This window comes from Centrocercus urophasianus, unplaced genomic scaffold, assembly GCF_019232065.1.
Source record: "Centrocercus urophasianus isolate 14NV4802_14NV808 unplaced genomic scaffold, USGS_Curo_1.0 seq_12, whole genome shotgun sequence".
In the NCBI taxonomy this organism is placed as follows: Eukaryota; Metazoa; Chordata; class Aves; order Galliformes; family Phasianidae; genus Centrocercus; species Centrocercus urophasianus.
In genome coordinates this window covers 60,638,262-60,653,890 of record NW_024884364.1, presented here as the reverse complement: position 1 = coordinate 60,653,890, position 15,629 = coordinate 60,638,262, and the positions used below count along the sequence as shown (strand labels likewise).

Genomic DNA, 15,629 nt, shown 5'->3' with positions numbered 1-15,629 from the left:
GAGACAGGTAAAGCTTTGTGATATACAAGCTGAATTCCCTGATTAGGCTCATTAAAAAGTTCTCACTGTCAGACACCTCCAGAACTGGCTATGTTAAGAATCAGGAAGTCCATTCTAGTTTATTAACACAGAACGTTACTCCTGCTTCACTGCCAAAGGCTGCAGCTCTGGAACAGCTGACAGACCGAAATCCTGAATACAGACACCGCAGTGCAGTTTCAGTATTCAGTACCACAGGATCTCTCCTCCCCACTCAGTGCAGCACAATCATATGAGCCAGGTCAGCCTCATAAGGGCTCAGGGCTAGTCAAAGGTAAAGCTGCAGTGAATACACCCTAGGAAGAGATTTGATGGATTACTGAAGGAAAGATTACCCTGACCAAGCCTCAGGGCTTCCACTTATTTGGGCAGCAAGAAAGTGCCAATTAAGAACTCAAGTATCTGTTTCTCAAATACATCAACAAGAGTGCACTGCTATTGGTATGACTGACTTCAGATCAGTTGGTTCAACTGTCAGCTTCTAAGCAAAGACAGCAGTGAGCAGACTGGGTGGATGACAGCAGTAAGGCTACTCACAGGCACTGCATGCAGGATGTGTGCACTTTGTGCAACAGTGCTTGTCTGGTTCCTCTCTCCTTGCATCTCCTAACACAGTTAGCTGCCTGTGCCCTAGGACTAACTCTCAAAATCAGATCCCCAGTACCATGCCAGCAGCTGCTGATGCAGATGCAACCTGGATAATGCATGACATAGAAATAAGCAGGGCTTACCAGTGATATGCCAACTGCACGGTATTACTATTCTGGCTTTTCACTGATTAAATTACACCAGATTGGATTTTGAGGTATCTACTGAAATAGAACAATTCAGTGCAGACCAAGACTAAAATGTCCAAGAGAGAAATAAAAGAGAAAGATTCACATACTTTACAGATAGAACGAAAAGTTTCAAGGGGCATCCATATTATAAACACATGCACGTGTAGGTAAGGACACGCCACAATTACGTGTACTTTTGCCAAAAAGAACCAAAACTAGCACTTCAAGAGTTATACGTTGTCTTAACTGCACTTGTTGAAAATGTTCTGTGTTAGATAAAGTTGTAGGGGCTTCATGTGCTAGTATTACAGGAGACTGGTAGACTGCTGAAACATTCTTTTTAAAAAGTATCTTTCCACTATGGTTTTCACTGCTCCTCTGAGACAACCTTCCCCCCATTGCCTGGAAAAGAAGGGTGGAGCTGCCGTAAAACCACAAGCCAGAAAAAATACGCATATATAAAAGCTCATTCTTAACTCTCCCAAAACTCGTCTGGATTGAGTTATACCTGGGTTGAGTAAAGCCTGCTACTCAGGAGAAGTGCCTGTGTGGAAGCGTCTGCCTCAGAGCACCTGGGCTGAAGCAACATACTGCCTCAGCAGACATCTAGTCCGACCCTGGATACTTCTTTCCCTAGCACTGCTTTGAAACAGCCTTCAAAGAAGACAGCTGGCACAACACGGGGCAGGATGCTGTGCCAACTATCTACAGTATAGTATTTCAGCTTATCACCCATTCCTTTGAAATACCAACCTCAAAATAAAACACTTCATCAAAATGTGGATTGTTGGTCTTCTTTTTAACTTTAGTCTTTTTGGCTTCCGATCTGAATAAAGAAAAGAAAAAAAGTGTAAGAAAGCATCAGCAGAAGCATGATCTTAGAACACAGCCACTGAAGAACAAACGGTCACTCATTTGGTAAAACTGGCACGCCATGTGGCTCCAGCACGCAAGGCATGCAAACACACACACACTTAAGAGAGGATTCACTGCAGCCTATTTCTCTCAAGTGGCAGTAATCACATTTTGCTATCCTTTCTTAAACTAAGTCCTTGAGTTCTGATTTCCTACTTTCTTGATCCAGCAGCATCTTGTATCCGAACAAAATGACTTGCAGGAATGAAGCTTTGAATAACAATATTTGAGGGGAGAGTCTGCTCAAGATATTCTCATACCCTAAGAGCACAGGAGTCAGGAGGACTGATATAGATATTTCTGTATTTTATATTTTATAACCTTAGCCTGAGGAATCAATGAATGCTTTTCAGTGGTGCTAAACAATCAAAAAAACATTTTTCTCACAAGAACGAAGAAGTTTTTCAAAGGAGCAGTAGAGCACGGAAGGTCTTCAGGCTTCTTTTTAAAGCCTCACTTTTCTTAAACTTAAAAAGTCAGATTTTAATTGGTATATACCACTCTCTTCCCTGCAGCCACAACAGCCCCTAGTAAATGGTATGTTGTTGAACTACAGTGAGCAATGCTGAGCAGAAGTCTCTAATTTCTACTGCTCTGTAGGAACAACACATGGCAGACCTCCATTTCATCCAGATTCTGTGATCCTACGTGATTCTATTCTATGATCCCTTAAACCACTGGGGAACAGGCCTGACAAAGTTTAGCACTGCTCATTCATTTGTCTCTAGGCAGCATCATCCACCTGTATCTGCATTTTAGAATACAGACATCTAACTGTTTGCTAATGGGCTACAGCCAGCCAGTGTATTCCACATCACGGATAATTGCTGCAAACCTATGCTTGTATCTTCTAGTTACATACAAGTGAGAAACTGTATTGTCCTGTGTCACATCTTCCCCTAAAGCTCCCCAGCAACAAAGCACAGATAAAACAGACAGAGATAGAGAGCTGCACCTACCAAGAGGAAAACTGACCTACTAATTATTTCATTCCAGAATCTATTCCTCATTTCTCGTGCAGCAAAGCTGCTTAGGTAGCTTGTACCTGTTTTTATTAACTGGACATATACATACACAGTGGGCAAGCAAAGCTGGGTTAAATTTCTATTGCCACTACATGTTTCTGATGTGATTTGAAAGGTCCAGCCCACAAGTATACAGTGCTTTTCCTGAACCAGCTCCAGCTGAGAGATCTGTTGGCTCTGTAAGTATAAACTACAGAATAAACAACAGAGCATTTGTTGATGTTTTTATGCTCGGCACTGCATAAAATACAGCAGCAAAAGCAGCTTTCCCTCTTCTAAAAGGGGAGGCAATGAAAAAAACAGAGAACAGAAGATACACAGATTAAAAATACCTCACTGTTCCTAGGAGGAGATGAGAGATAAGAGACTAATCGCCTGCAGGACATGGGGCTGATTGCCTATCCCATCTCATCAGTCACACTTGCCAATCAACCTCTTTACTGATAAGCCCATCAGGGAGGGGACTGGGAAGCAGGATGTAGAACGGGAGACGATTAAGGCAGGCACAATTATTGGGCAATTAAAGCACTGGATAGGAATAAGCTGCATGCTGCTTGCTGAAGATAGGAGGCAAGCCTTCTCTCCCGAACAGAAAATGAAACAAAAACAGATAGGAACAAGATGGAGCTGTGCTCCTTATTTTAAAGGAAAGTATGTTATCAGCTGTTGTACGTTATCCAAAGGCAGGGGAGGGGGAACAGATGAAGAGAGGCAAGTTTAGACATTCAAGGGTACTAGAGTTAGTCAAGAGATCTCCATACAGTTTCAGTTATTAACACCCAGTGCCATCTGAAAGAAATTATATGCTTAAAGAGACAAAGTGTACAATTCAAATACACTGCTCATTAAGATACAAATGACATAGGACACCTAGGAAAAATGAGCAATACAGACCAGCCTCAAAGACTCTTCTGCACGCAAGGTATTTGTCAAGAATGCATCTCACTTATGCTGATTTTAATAAATTATTGTAAAATATTATACGTTATATGTTGTAGCCTATGCTACAAAATACTTGGGAGTTCAGAGGAGAGCTGTGATTTTTTTTCTAATATGTCACAGCCATGAAAGGTGACCCTCTACATAAACAGAAACAAAACTGTGACATCCAACAGCATGATCAATTCTGGAAAAGAACAGGAAAATTTAATCTGGTATTTAAGCTAAATATGATTATGCAGAATCTAAAATTTTATCCATGCTATTACATCCACACATATCAAATTACAGGATTGAGCTACCTAAGGTTTTCTATATATACCTTAATCTGTCACACCCCAAAAGCATAAAAGACTCTAAATATTCACATACAAATGCAAGTTCTCCAAGGTGTTGATGTATTCAACTTTCTCTTTTGTCCTTGCCCAAAATTAGGCAATAAATTTGTTAAAGAAAAATGGCCTCCAACTATGAGGTGAGAAGATGCACAAATTAAACCTAACCACAAATTACATACTCCAAGATAGTAAAATTATTCAGACCTATATAAAGCAAAACTGAAGTAAGCATCAAATTACTAACTTGAGTATACCCTAGTAGTTCATACATAGACACATAAATACTTTATTTCACTGCTGTCTAAATATTCTGTCTACCTGAGAATAGAGTTTTCTAGACCAAGGAAACAGAAAATATCCTTATGAAATGGAAGTTTTTGAAGGAGCAAATACTTGCCTGGAAGGTCCTGCTAAGGTAACAGTGGCATAGGGATCACACTGCCCATTCACAATGGGAAGGCCTTGGCATTCTAGAACTCTGTAAAAAGAAGAAAAAAAAATAGCAGACAAGCAGGTCAATAAAATAGGAAGTAACTGGAAAGAAAATACAAGCTATGCATCTTTATCCTGCTCCGTTTTCACAATATCTTTTACTAGAGAATTAAAATGTAGCTAAGCACAAGGATCTAATATGTAACTAAAACTTGAGAATGTATGGTCTTAAATAATAACTTTAACATGGACAAAATTAAAGTTAAATTGCAGAGAAACCTTAACTTGAAGGACTCTTACTGTTCAACTAGAACAGCTTAAGGTTCATGGAAAAAAGAGCATGCTGTCAAGATGGGAACAGTCAACTCCTGAAAAGTCTCTAACAATTTATTCAGCAGACAGTGACAACAAGAGTTTATTTCTGTAACAAAGGATTAAAAAGCAAAATCACACACACACATCCCTGCAGTAGTCAAGTAATTTATCAGAATCACGTCTACAAAGGCCTCTGCTCTTTGGACAAGATTTGGCACAGGCTGTGTTAACTGCAGTCCCACAGACCGCATGTCTTATCCATCTTTCTCCATTAAACTTTTAAAAAACAAATTAGAAAAAAGAAACACTTCCAGCAGCTTTCCACTGAAAAAGTCAGAGAACAGACACTGCAGGGACAAAACGTAACAAATGGGTTTCTCTTGCAAGCCAAGGTGAGAAATCTGTACTTTTGCACTCTGATTTCAACATCTCTTTGGAAAAAAAAACAACAAAAAAAAACCCAAAAAAAGCCACAACCAATGAAAAAATATTCCATAAAGCTAAAACCTGCTGAGGAACGCAGCACAAAATGAAAATAAAAGGAGAGAGGTTAGTGCCAGGGCTCTCCCTTCCGAAACAAGCTCTGCTTTAAACAGGGGAGTAGCACTACTCTCAAAGAGTGATACTCCCCCGGCACGGTATAAAAGGTACCTGGGTGAGATCCATTGTACTGCTTTCAATGACAGCAACTTTGATTCAGAAAAATAAATAAATAAATCAGTAGACAAAAGTCAGTTAACAGTGTTCCACAATTTTATCCACTAAGGAAATATTTTGTAACATATGGTGTGGACTTCATAGGCAGCTTAACCACAGAACTTTTACTTACTCCACATAAAGGGATGACTACAGTGATGGATCCGATACAGACACCTACTTTTACCAGAGGAAGTTCTGCCCTAATCCAATCTAGATTAGTTCATGCAGCAAGTAGAAAAAACCTGAAGATCACTCTAAGGCGCCACACACAGGCAGAGGAAGTAGTACATTGTATTCACAGTTGGATTCCCTGACCTAGGATAAGGGCTAAATAACTGGCTTAATACAAACGGTCCCCAATTATTCCAATTTGAAAGGAAAACGCTACTTTTTACATTCAAAAAAGGTAAGCATGAATAGAAAGATTTACAGGGAACTCCACACTACAGCCTTCAGGCAGAGTAGCAAGAAGTAGAGGTGGAAAACCTGGAAGTACGAGCAGAAAGCCTTTAAGAAGAGTCAGGTCCAGCTGGATTTTTCTTGTGAGTGCAGGAGAGGTCACTTCTTTGCCAGCACTCTTTATCTTAACAACACTATATTCACAGAGAAACACTCTGTGAGTGTGCCTGCTGGTCATTCTTTTGGATGGTCTCGTATGTGAACAGAAGAACGGCACACTATGTGTCAGTGTCAACCCCAACCCCCTTCCACTGCTTCCTTAAGGCAGCCTTTAAGTTCATTGAAATGAAACATTAGCTCAATGGCTTTCTAGCAGTCAGCCAATTTTCTGCTGTTCATGAATGGTTTCCAAGTCAGCTCTCATCCATACAGGAAGAGTTATTTGAAAGTTACACAATGAAAGCATGTTCAGAGACAGAGTTATTCCTGTTTTAATAAAAGCAGTCCTTTCAGAATATGTGGACAATAGAAAAGGATCCCAGAGAGCGTGATCTAAACTTGAGGACACATAGAGCACTACAAAATAAAATCAGAGATGCATTTGAATGCTGGAAAGCATGAAGTTATCCATACACACAAGCATACTCTAAGTACACACATGCATAACAATAGGGTTTACTCTCGTACCACCACCTATAAAAAAGCCTGATGGCTTTTGCAGATAGTACTCTGACACTTCAGCTGTCACTGATGGTTCCATCAACAAGCAGTATCATTAGCTGGTCAGAGGGAACACAGTAACACTGGGCTCTGGCATCTTGAATCACGTGTGCTCTAAAAAACTAAGCAGCAAGCAAAATGCCTCTTGATTTCGTGTGCTCTCCATGTTTGTGCGGCTCATCTCAGAAGACAGAAGTTATCCATTCATGAACAGCTCATAAAATCATGAATGATGTGAAGAACATTTCCTCACGAAACAAGAATTAGGGGGCAAACAATGAAATGAGCAGGCAGCAGGTTTAAAATAAACAAAAGGAAGTTCTTTTTCCACACAATGCATAATGAGATTGCAAAACATATTGTCACAGGATGTCACAGAGGCCAAAAGAACACAGGGCTTCGAAGTGAGATTATACAGATAATGAACTGCAGGTTTGCAGGGAGCTATGAAAGTATAATGGTCCAGAAGCCTCCTCCTGCTCAGGAATGCCTAAACTGCTGATCAAGAAGGGTGTAACACTGGAACTACCGTGCCATATTTGAAGCATCATTCAGCAGCAAATATTAGAAACAGCTCTGGGCTAGACCAGAGATGTGTTTAAAATAGTAGGGTAGTGTTTTGTGTTCTCTGGGAAAAAAAAAAAAAAAGACAACAACACAAAACACCAAGAAACAGCAACCAAACCAACCAACCAAATAAATCAGAATACACAGATATTCTCTTAAAGCCATGATGACTTAAGGAAGATGTTTTTCTGCCTGCAGTGGGAATAAGAAAAAGCAAAAACAACCTTGAAAGAAACAAAGTGTGGAAAAACAGGAAACACACTGACATGAATGGTATTCAAAGCCTTTCAGGTAATTTTTAAGAGAGTTATTGTTTAAGGATGTTGGAGAAAGCAGGCAAAAGACTGAAGACAGGACATTGAGGAAGGAAGGCAACGTCTGGAGAAAGGTCCGTTTTGGTTCTTGCCTCTTACTAAGTACTGTGAGAATAGGCAGAAGAAGTCAGCAAAACACAAACATGCTCTAGTTGTAAGAAACTAGTAGTTGTAATTCTAGACCTGCTTTCGTTATGGCCATTTTCTTCAGTCATGGGAAAGTTGTTAGGTAAATTAACATTCCTTCTCTCCCAATCTGTTACCAAAATACTTGCTTTAATGTATAAGACAGAAAAGAGCTAGAACAAAATGACACTACTCAGAGATAAAATAAAACAAAGCCCCAATTCTCCCACACTGGTATCATATTATTAATGTTGATATCTGGATTATGAGGAAAAAAAATGCATAATACTTTCTCTACTAAAGCAGTGGAAAGTGGAGCAGGAAGCAGTGAAAAAAGACAGTAAAAATGATTAGAGCTCTTCCTCAAATCATCTGCAGAATTAATTTAATATAGATGTAGCAAGATAATGAAAAAAGTCTAGGCAATCAAGCTTATTCACAAATTACAAGTTGACTCATCAGCCCCCAGAGCGAAAATGTCTGGTGGCTGCTAGACCCTCTTCCGTCCAACTGGTAGTTTCTGCTCATTAGCTGTCTACAGCCCAGCTGGGAAATGGTTAGCAATCCCTTGCAGCCAGTACATGCTTGGGCTGGGTTAAGGTTACTGGCAGGTCATATGGGAAAACTCTTAACACAGCTGCCTGCTATATTTTACTTGTGGTTTATAAAATTAACAGGTTTCAAGGAACAAGAGATTTCAGTTTTCGATGTGGTTTATGACCAAACCTTCACAAAACTAAATATGCTTTGGAAAATTCCCAGAGGGTAAGAGAAAACCTCAAACCTAAACACATCGTGAGCATGTTCCCTTGCCTTTGAATTGCATGATTACAGAAGTCAAGAGAGAGGCAGGGGCAGAAATTTTGAGAAAAGGGAAGATTTTTCATCAAAGACTAAGCAGCTCACAGCTGAACTCTCAGGCATTCCTGCCTCTGGGCTGCCAACCAAGAGCTGTAGGTTGTACTCTCTGAGAGCCTCTAAAACGATCATACCTCAAGATCAGGCCTAGCACAGGCAAGCAACATCAGAGCGATCCAAGTCTGTGGGAGTTCCACACCCCTTTCTTGGAATCACAAAAATTATTTGAAAATTATAGGTTTTCTGATTAGTCAGGGATGCACATGTGTCATCAGCATCTTTGGGAGCCAGGATGTGCAACCGATGCAAAGGCAGACATGGACAAGAGGAATGAGAGGAGATACAGCTGCACTTAGAGCTTTCCAGATCAAACCACTTCCCCAGGAAATGGCAGCCTAAGGTACTTCCAGAGTACCTAGTCAGCTCAGCTCTTCCCTCAGCTTCAACCTAGGAACACTACAGCATTCCCATTCCCTTATCTCAAATCTGGCTGTTTTCTCACTGATTCCTCAACAGAAAATACACTTTTCCTACACAATCTATCAGTGAACATAATCCATGTATTGTAACTGTTTTCACATACGTACAAGGTGCCTAAGATAAATCTTAATGCTCAGCAAATTTTATTATTTTTCATTTGGAGCATCTGCTTGTTCCACCATTTCATGTGAGTGAGATTAAGAGTTCCTTTATCTGAAGGCCTTGTCTCATCTGATTTTGTTTTGGTTATAGTCACATTCTTCCCCAAATCTTTTTGAAGTCAAGAGACTCCCCTCTCATTGCTTGCTCTAGTCACCTAGTCACAGCTTGAATATTCAGTGCTTTGTGCAGCAAGTCTGACTGGACTGAGAATTATCAACTTAAATACAACTTTGTGGCACATCTGTCATGACTGTGATCCAAAGAATGCATTTTTGGCTTATGGTTAGGTATTTACATACTAGGGACATTCCAAAGTTCAGGGTATGTGACTTACTTTCTTAGTTTCTTTTTTTTTTTCCTACTGACCATAGGATTGTCTTAAAACATATAAACCACTGAGTGCTTTCTCAGGGATAATCAAACATGTCACATTCAGTTCATTTTTGAATGTCTTCTCTCTTCCAGCACAGACATGCATGATGACTTTGAGGTTATCACTGCATGACAGACTTCCAAGCATGACTTGGCCAATCTCATGGCCATGCTGGTATATGGCTGCTGCTCTTAGGTCTGTGAATCACCTTTCTTCCTGCACTGAAGCAGGAACTGTTCCAATGCCTTCTCCTTACTCCCCTGATCTGCATGGGACCAAGACCTTGCTAAGCCAGTCATATTCATGTGCTTTAAAGTGGTTTTACCTGGATGCATCTGCCTCCACAACTACTATGCAAAAAGATACTATGTCTAGCTCAGGAATTCCCTGAATCATAAATTTCAGGAGGCCAGGAGAATGTATCACAGCATGACTGCACTTGTAATTCTTTATCAGACATATTCAGAGCTCCCTGGGTTTTTGGTCTGACCAATCTATCTTGAACTGTTCACTTCTGAATAGTAATCTGTTGGATCTGCATTCAGGACAGAACAAACACTCAACATTTTTGACTCTATGCTAGCTGAGAGACCTGTGGTTTCTGGAACAAGGCATACATTTTCACAATTTACTCCATGCTGGTGATAAATTACATTCTGCATCCACCATCTAAAACACTATAGCAATTATGCCTCAATGTCCTGAAAGTTTCCATACCAACCCATACATGGGCAATGCTTTGACCATGTTCCTGGGGAATTAGGATGGTATACAGCATCAGTGTATGAGTCCAGCCTTATATCCTCTGGATGAACACTTGAAGCCAAAAGGTAATGTCCGTTCCTGCTAAGCTAACTCTAGTAAGAGATGATTTCAAAAGTACCTATTCTTCCGGAAGTTATCTGCTTCTACCAAAGTGAGTTTCAAACATCAGTTTCTTAGTAGTATGCTTTTCACCTGTCTGCTTTTCCCCCTGGGAATCAACCAGCTGCCTTTGGATGTGGTTCCAACATACCAGAAATGATCTACAACCCACAGTGATGTGTTCTGGCTCACCCTCATCTTATGTTCCTGCTCTAACACAGTATGTTACATGATGTCTGATGACCATTGGCAGTGCTTGCTAGAGTGAATTTGGGAAAGGATGGGACAAAGTCCCAATAGATACAGCAATGCTAAATAAAACACATCATTATTCATTTTTATCATTGTAATTTTTCAAGCCACTTCTGCACTACATTTCTCCATCTCTCCAGTAAAGAAGCCAGAGGCTTTAACGAATCCTCAGCCACGCTGCTTCTCTTAAGCATGCCCCTCCATTTCTTTTTACTGCTTCTACAGAAAACCACTCTCCTTTAGGGAGTTTTGTTGTTTGCATTTTTCAATGAACAAACGTGTTCTGGCTTACAAACAATAAACCACATGCCATCCCCTTAAACTCTTAGAGAGTTAATAGGAGCTTAATTGGAGTCACTTTTTGCCATTCATGTGACAGCATTTCTGCCATGCACACATAACTCTTGCTAACACAGGACTGTTAATGGTGACTTCCTTCAGGCAGAACAGAGGAAGAGGATTTAATTGTTTGGGTTTGAGCAACAATTCATTTCCAAGATATTTACTGGGGACATTCTGAAGCAGAACAGGAACAAATATTCATACACGGCCAACTAATAATATCTAGAATGCTAAGAAAAAGCAGTGAGGGCAGCCCTTGTTTCACAAGCTGAAGTGAATAATACTAGAGATACTACAGGAAAACTACAGGCACTGCAAAAAATCATTTTAGTAAACATAAAGAAGAAGAAATATTGTTGATATATATGTATTGCTCAAACCATGATCACTTCAGATAAACTGCAAAAAAAGTACCATGTCAGTATAAATCTAAACATTTCTTGACAGTTTAAAATCACATGGACTCTTCTCTGCTATTAATATGGGAGCTGTTCTACAATTTGAACCATCAAAACTGCTTCCCAATATCATTTCTAGAATGACTCCTGAAACCATACATTTGCAGAGCACCATCTGTACTCTGTACTAAATAAAGAAAACAGAATAAAAAGTGGGTGTTAGCCCTACAGTTCTCACAGGACAAGGAGTTAATTCATCAGCAGTTCATACGGTTTATGAGACAATTACAGAAGAGCTGCAAGTTCCCTAAAAGCCACTTCAGAAACATTTTTAGTTAGGTTAATATATTTAAAAATAAAAATAAAAAATATCTTCAGTGACAGTGCCCTGAGGGCTTCAGCAAAGACACAAGCTTGCCAAAATTCTGAATTGCACTGATTTAGTGACTGTTACTGGCACTGACATCAGCATTTCCTCCTGCCTTGTTCCCTGACTTGCAGCCTCAATTATTAACAGAGAGCAAGAGCTGAGCTATCGGAGAGTAAAGAGAAATGGTGAGGAGGAGGATAATTTTGTAGCACACGTTGATTTTCAGAGGAGACAGAAGATTCAAATATAAGTTGCAGCAAAGCAGTTAGTATGTAAAAATTATAAGGGAAGAGCAATACAGAAGAGTAGGTGCTAACAGGAAAGGATGAATTTGCCTAATGGCAGAACTATATTGATTCTTGTAAGGAAAGAAAAAAAAAATCCAATTTGATACAGTACGGCAGGAAGCCAAAGAACAGGTCAATACATCAAGGCAGCTGCAGAAGCATTTGTGTGAAAGCAGCATGGTGAGGAATGTAGAAAGAGGAAAGCACAAAATGATTACAATTATGATATGCAGCCTTGACAACGATTAGTGCCTCAACAACAGCTTTAGCTCAGCTGACTGTAGCCTAAGGCAACACGAAATGGAAGAAGTGAGATACTGTCTGTACAGCAGATAAGGAAGAAAAAAAAGCCAAAGACCAAAACACAGTATGCAAGTCTGAGACACAGCAAGGCAGCTATAGCCTGCTTAATGAAGCTGGCTAGTGACACCAAAGTCTCCCTTCTCCTTTTCTTCTGCTTGGTAATACCAGCTGGCCTCGAGACAGTGCACTGTGTGCTGTATGGGATATGCATGTTTTATGGAAAGCAAACTGCAGTAATCTTTGACTTGATGTCTGCTCAAGTTTCATCTGCATCCAGGAAGGAACTACTTGCATTTGGCATAAACCTTCCAGGACACTTGTGGATGTCCCTGAGTACAAGCTTGAACACAAAGGCAAACAAAATAAGCTGCATAAGCATGTCCTGATTTTCCCTCCCGCCAGTCATCTGAGGCCACAAACATCTCCAAACATTTGACAGATTGATAATGATGCAAAAAGATGGATGACAAAATGAAGAAGCTAGTCTTGGAATGACTGAAATTCATTCAGAGGCTGTGATACACGGCAGGGCAAAAATTACAAAAAAAAAGCAATTCAGGAATCACTCAAAGAAAGAGCTTTTGAGTCTACTGACAGGGATCTGATTATGTGGTAAGTAAAAAAGTTATGAGATGAGAGACTAAGACCAGAAGCCTTATAGAATTTAAGGCAGAGAGAAGAAAATAAGATACCCTGGAGGAGACAAAAAGGGAAGTATTCAACTAGAAGAAACAAAGAAAAAGGCACAACAGAAGGAGCATATCCCTGACTTCATAAAGGTTTTCTGTCTAATTACTGAGTAAGGATTTCTTCCTAGGTGACAAGCATAGTCAAGTCAAACAGCTATCCCAGGTTGGCCACAGATGGTAACATAAATAAAAAGAATAAAAGATCTGACTTGCTGGTGTATAACCTGCATGGACAGACCTCTATCTCTCCCAGTTAAGAGGGCCTGAAGAGAGCATATGTAAGAGAAAAGCATTGAAATTTCTTGCCAACAACACCCTTTGACCACGGGGTGCAGTAATCCTACTGGATCAAATCTCAACAACTCTTAAAGTGACAGTGGGGCACAAGGAAGAACAGGAAGGTGAGGGATGGGAATGAGACTTCAGCAAAGGCACTGACAGCCTGAATGCCCAGCAAGTTTCCTCTCAGTACGATCTAGTCCAAATATAATGTTTTTTTCTACTGAGTAATCTTTGACAACTCTTTCATACAGATTCTTGTATCATTGCTCTACCTAATTAAATGTATATACTCATAGCAGCAAATACACCTTCCTAAATGAAGAGATCAAATAAACTCAGAGGTCAAAAGAAATTAAGCGGTAGTTGTTCAATCTACATGGAGGCTACAACCTTCTGTATTTGGCATGCCTTAGCTCACCACAGGTAGGTACAACTTTTAATACTTTAGAAACATAACTTTGAAACAAGTCAGAATAACCTTTGACTTTATTTATATGAATAATCAGATGATATGTGGTCTTGATTAACAGTACTTATAATGAAAGGGTTTTAATCTTTCTTCCAGATGCAGTACTTGCATTGGGGAGTTGAAATTAAGCTGATTCATCACCTCTACTGAAACCTAACGTCAGTTAAGCTGTCAACCAAGTCCCAAAGTAATGCTGATGCACTGAATTAATTTTGATAAGAGAAATGGACTAAGGTTATGTGATTTATGTCACAGCTCTCACGGAAATGCTCTCTTGTATGTAGAATTCTATATATATTACTGATAACTTGATGCTGTCCAGATTTAGTCAGCTAAAAAAAAAAACAACACCGTTAACTTATCCCATTGTGATTATAGACAGCACAGTAACCAAACAGAGAAGAAAAACAACAACAAAACCTACACACAACTCATACGGTATCATACATCTAACTCAAATCACAGCATTCAATTCTGAAAAGCTACTTTTTATTAAAAGATAAAACACATTAAAAATGTGAAATTTAGATCAGTATTCAGGTACACCAAGTTTGCGAGGGGCAGCCAAGAAACACAGCTGTAGGAGTCTTTTCTCATTATCCAAACAGAAAGACAGATCAGGCTTGCTAAGTTCAATTTATCTCAACTTTTCCAGCAAGGCACATTCATTCCAAGATGCACAAACATCACAGCCATCAACAGACAAAGTTTATAATAAACTTTCCTAGGAAATTAACTAAAAATATACATTCCTTGATGTCTCTGATTTGGCAAGAGGAGAGATTAAATAGAATTCATAAACCACTCATGTAAAAAACAGCTGTCACAGAATGTTGACTTAATATGTATGGATTTCTCCCCTGGTCCTACAGGGCCACTCACTCACACTTGATTATGCTAAAATTACTAAAATTCAGATGCACTGAAACAGCACACATGTAGGCAATACATGTGCAGCCTTTCAGAGCTGCTGTAACACTTTTCTAGCCCAACTGCTGTCCTTTCTTTTGATACATAGGCATGATACATAGGCATGGCTGTTGGTGCTCCTGGTTCCTGCCATAGCCTATCCCTTGATATCCCTTTATATCCCTTCATATAGCCTATCCCTTTATAGGCCTCAGCAGAAATGGGGACCATCTCTCCTGGAGATGAGCCATAGCATTTTGTGCCCAGAGGATCACATGCTGTGTACAACACAGGAACAACATTTTGGGTCCTTCTGCAGAAACACAAATGGGTCATGCAGACATACTGTAACTTTAGCACTGCCCTCTGAAATAACACAGCTGTGAAGCAGCAGACTTCTCAGACTCTCCAGTATTTTTGAGACATAAGGAAAATACCCACCAGGCAATGATCCTGCCTGGTGTGTTCTCCTTTAAAAACGCATACATTTATTGCTTTTATAGATAGCGTTTCAAAGCGTTCAGTGATTTAGATTTTTCCAACTGAGGGCCTCACACCTGAATCACCACAGAATAATCCCCAGAAGATGACTGGAGAGGAAGGTACAGGATTTTAATGGAAGACAAAATACTTTGAGTAGCTGGATGGGATAAAGCACCAGGTGAAGTTTCCTGCACACTCAGAGTACACTGGAATGGCCAACCTGGTACCCCAGAAGGAATAAAGCAGGAAGCACGTTGTTGACAGTTTCCAATTGCACACTGTCCCACTTTGCACTCTACCTTGAAAGCCCAGTCATGAGTCCTGTGCTCAGCTAAAAACCCATGGTAATCCATCCCAAAGAAGGCAGCTTCACAAAGTGCAGTTACACAGTTGTCCTATACAACACTAAGATCCTTGGTGATGAGAAACAACACAAAGCATGCTCTCTTTAAACAAATGCTTAATGTACTGTCACTTTAGAACTTCTTAGTGAAAAATGAG

General features: G+C 39.9%; 1 protein-coding gene across 3 annotated transcripts in view; it reads right to left on the bottom strand.

Moving 5' to 3' along the window:
* Positions 1-15,629, bottom strand: part of RASA3 (RAS p21 protein activator 3) — a 176,286-nt gene that overhangs the window by 30,845 nt on the left and 129,812 nt on the right. For all 3 annotated transcript variants that reach the window (XM_042810753.1, XM_042810752.1, XM_042810754.1), the window contains exons 6-7: positions 4,433-4,513; positions 1,572-1,644 (exon numbers count right to left, since the gene is read on the bottom strand). In XM_042810753.1, the coding sequence (XP_042666687.1) occupies positions 1,572-1,644; positions 4,433-4,513 (154 nt within the window). The remainder of the gene's footprint in view (positions 1-1,571; positions 1,645-4,432; positions 4,514-15,629) is intronic.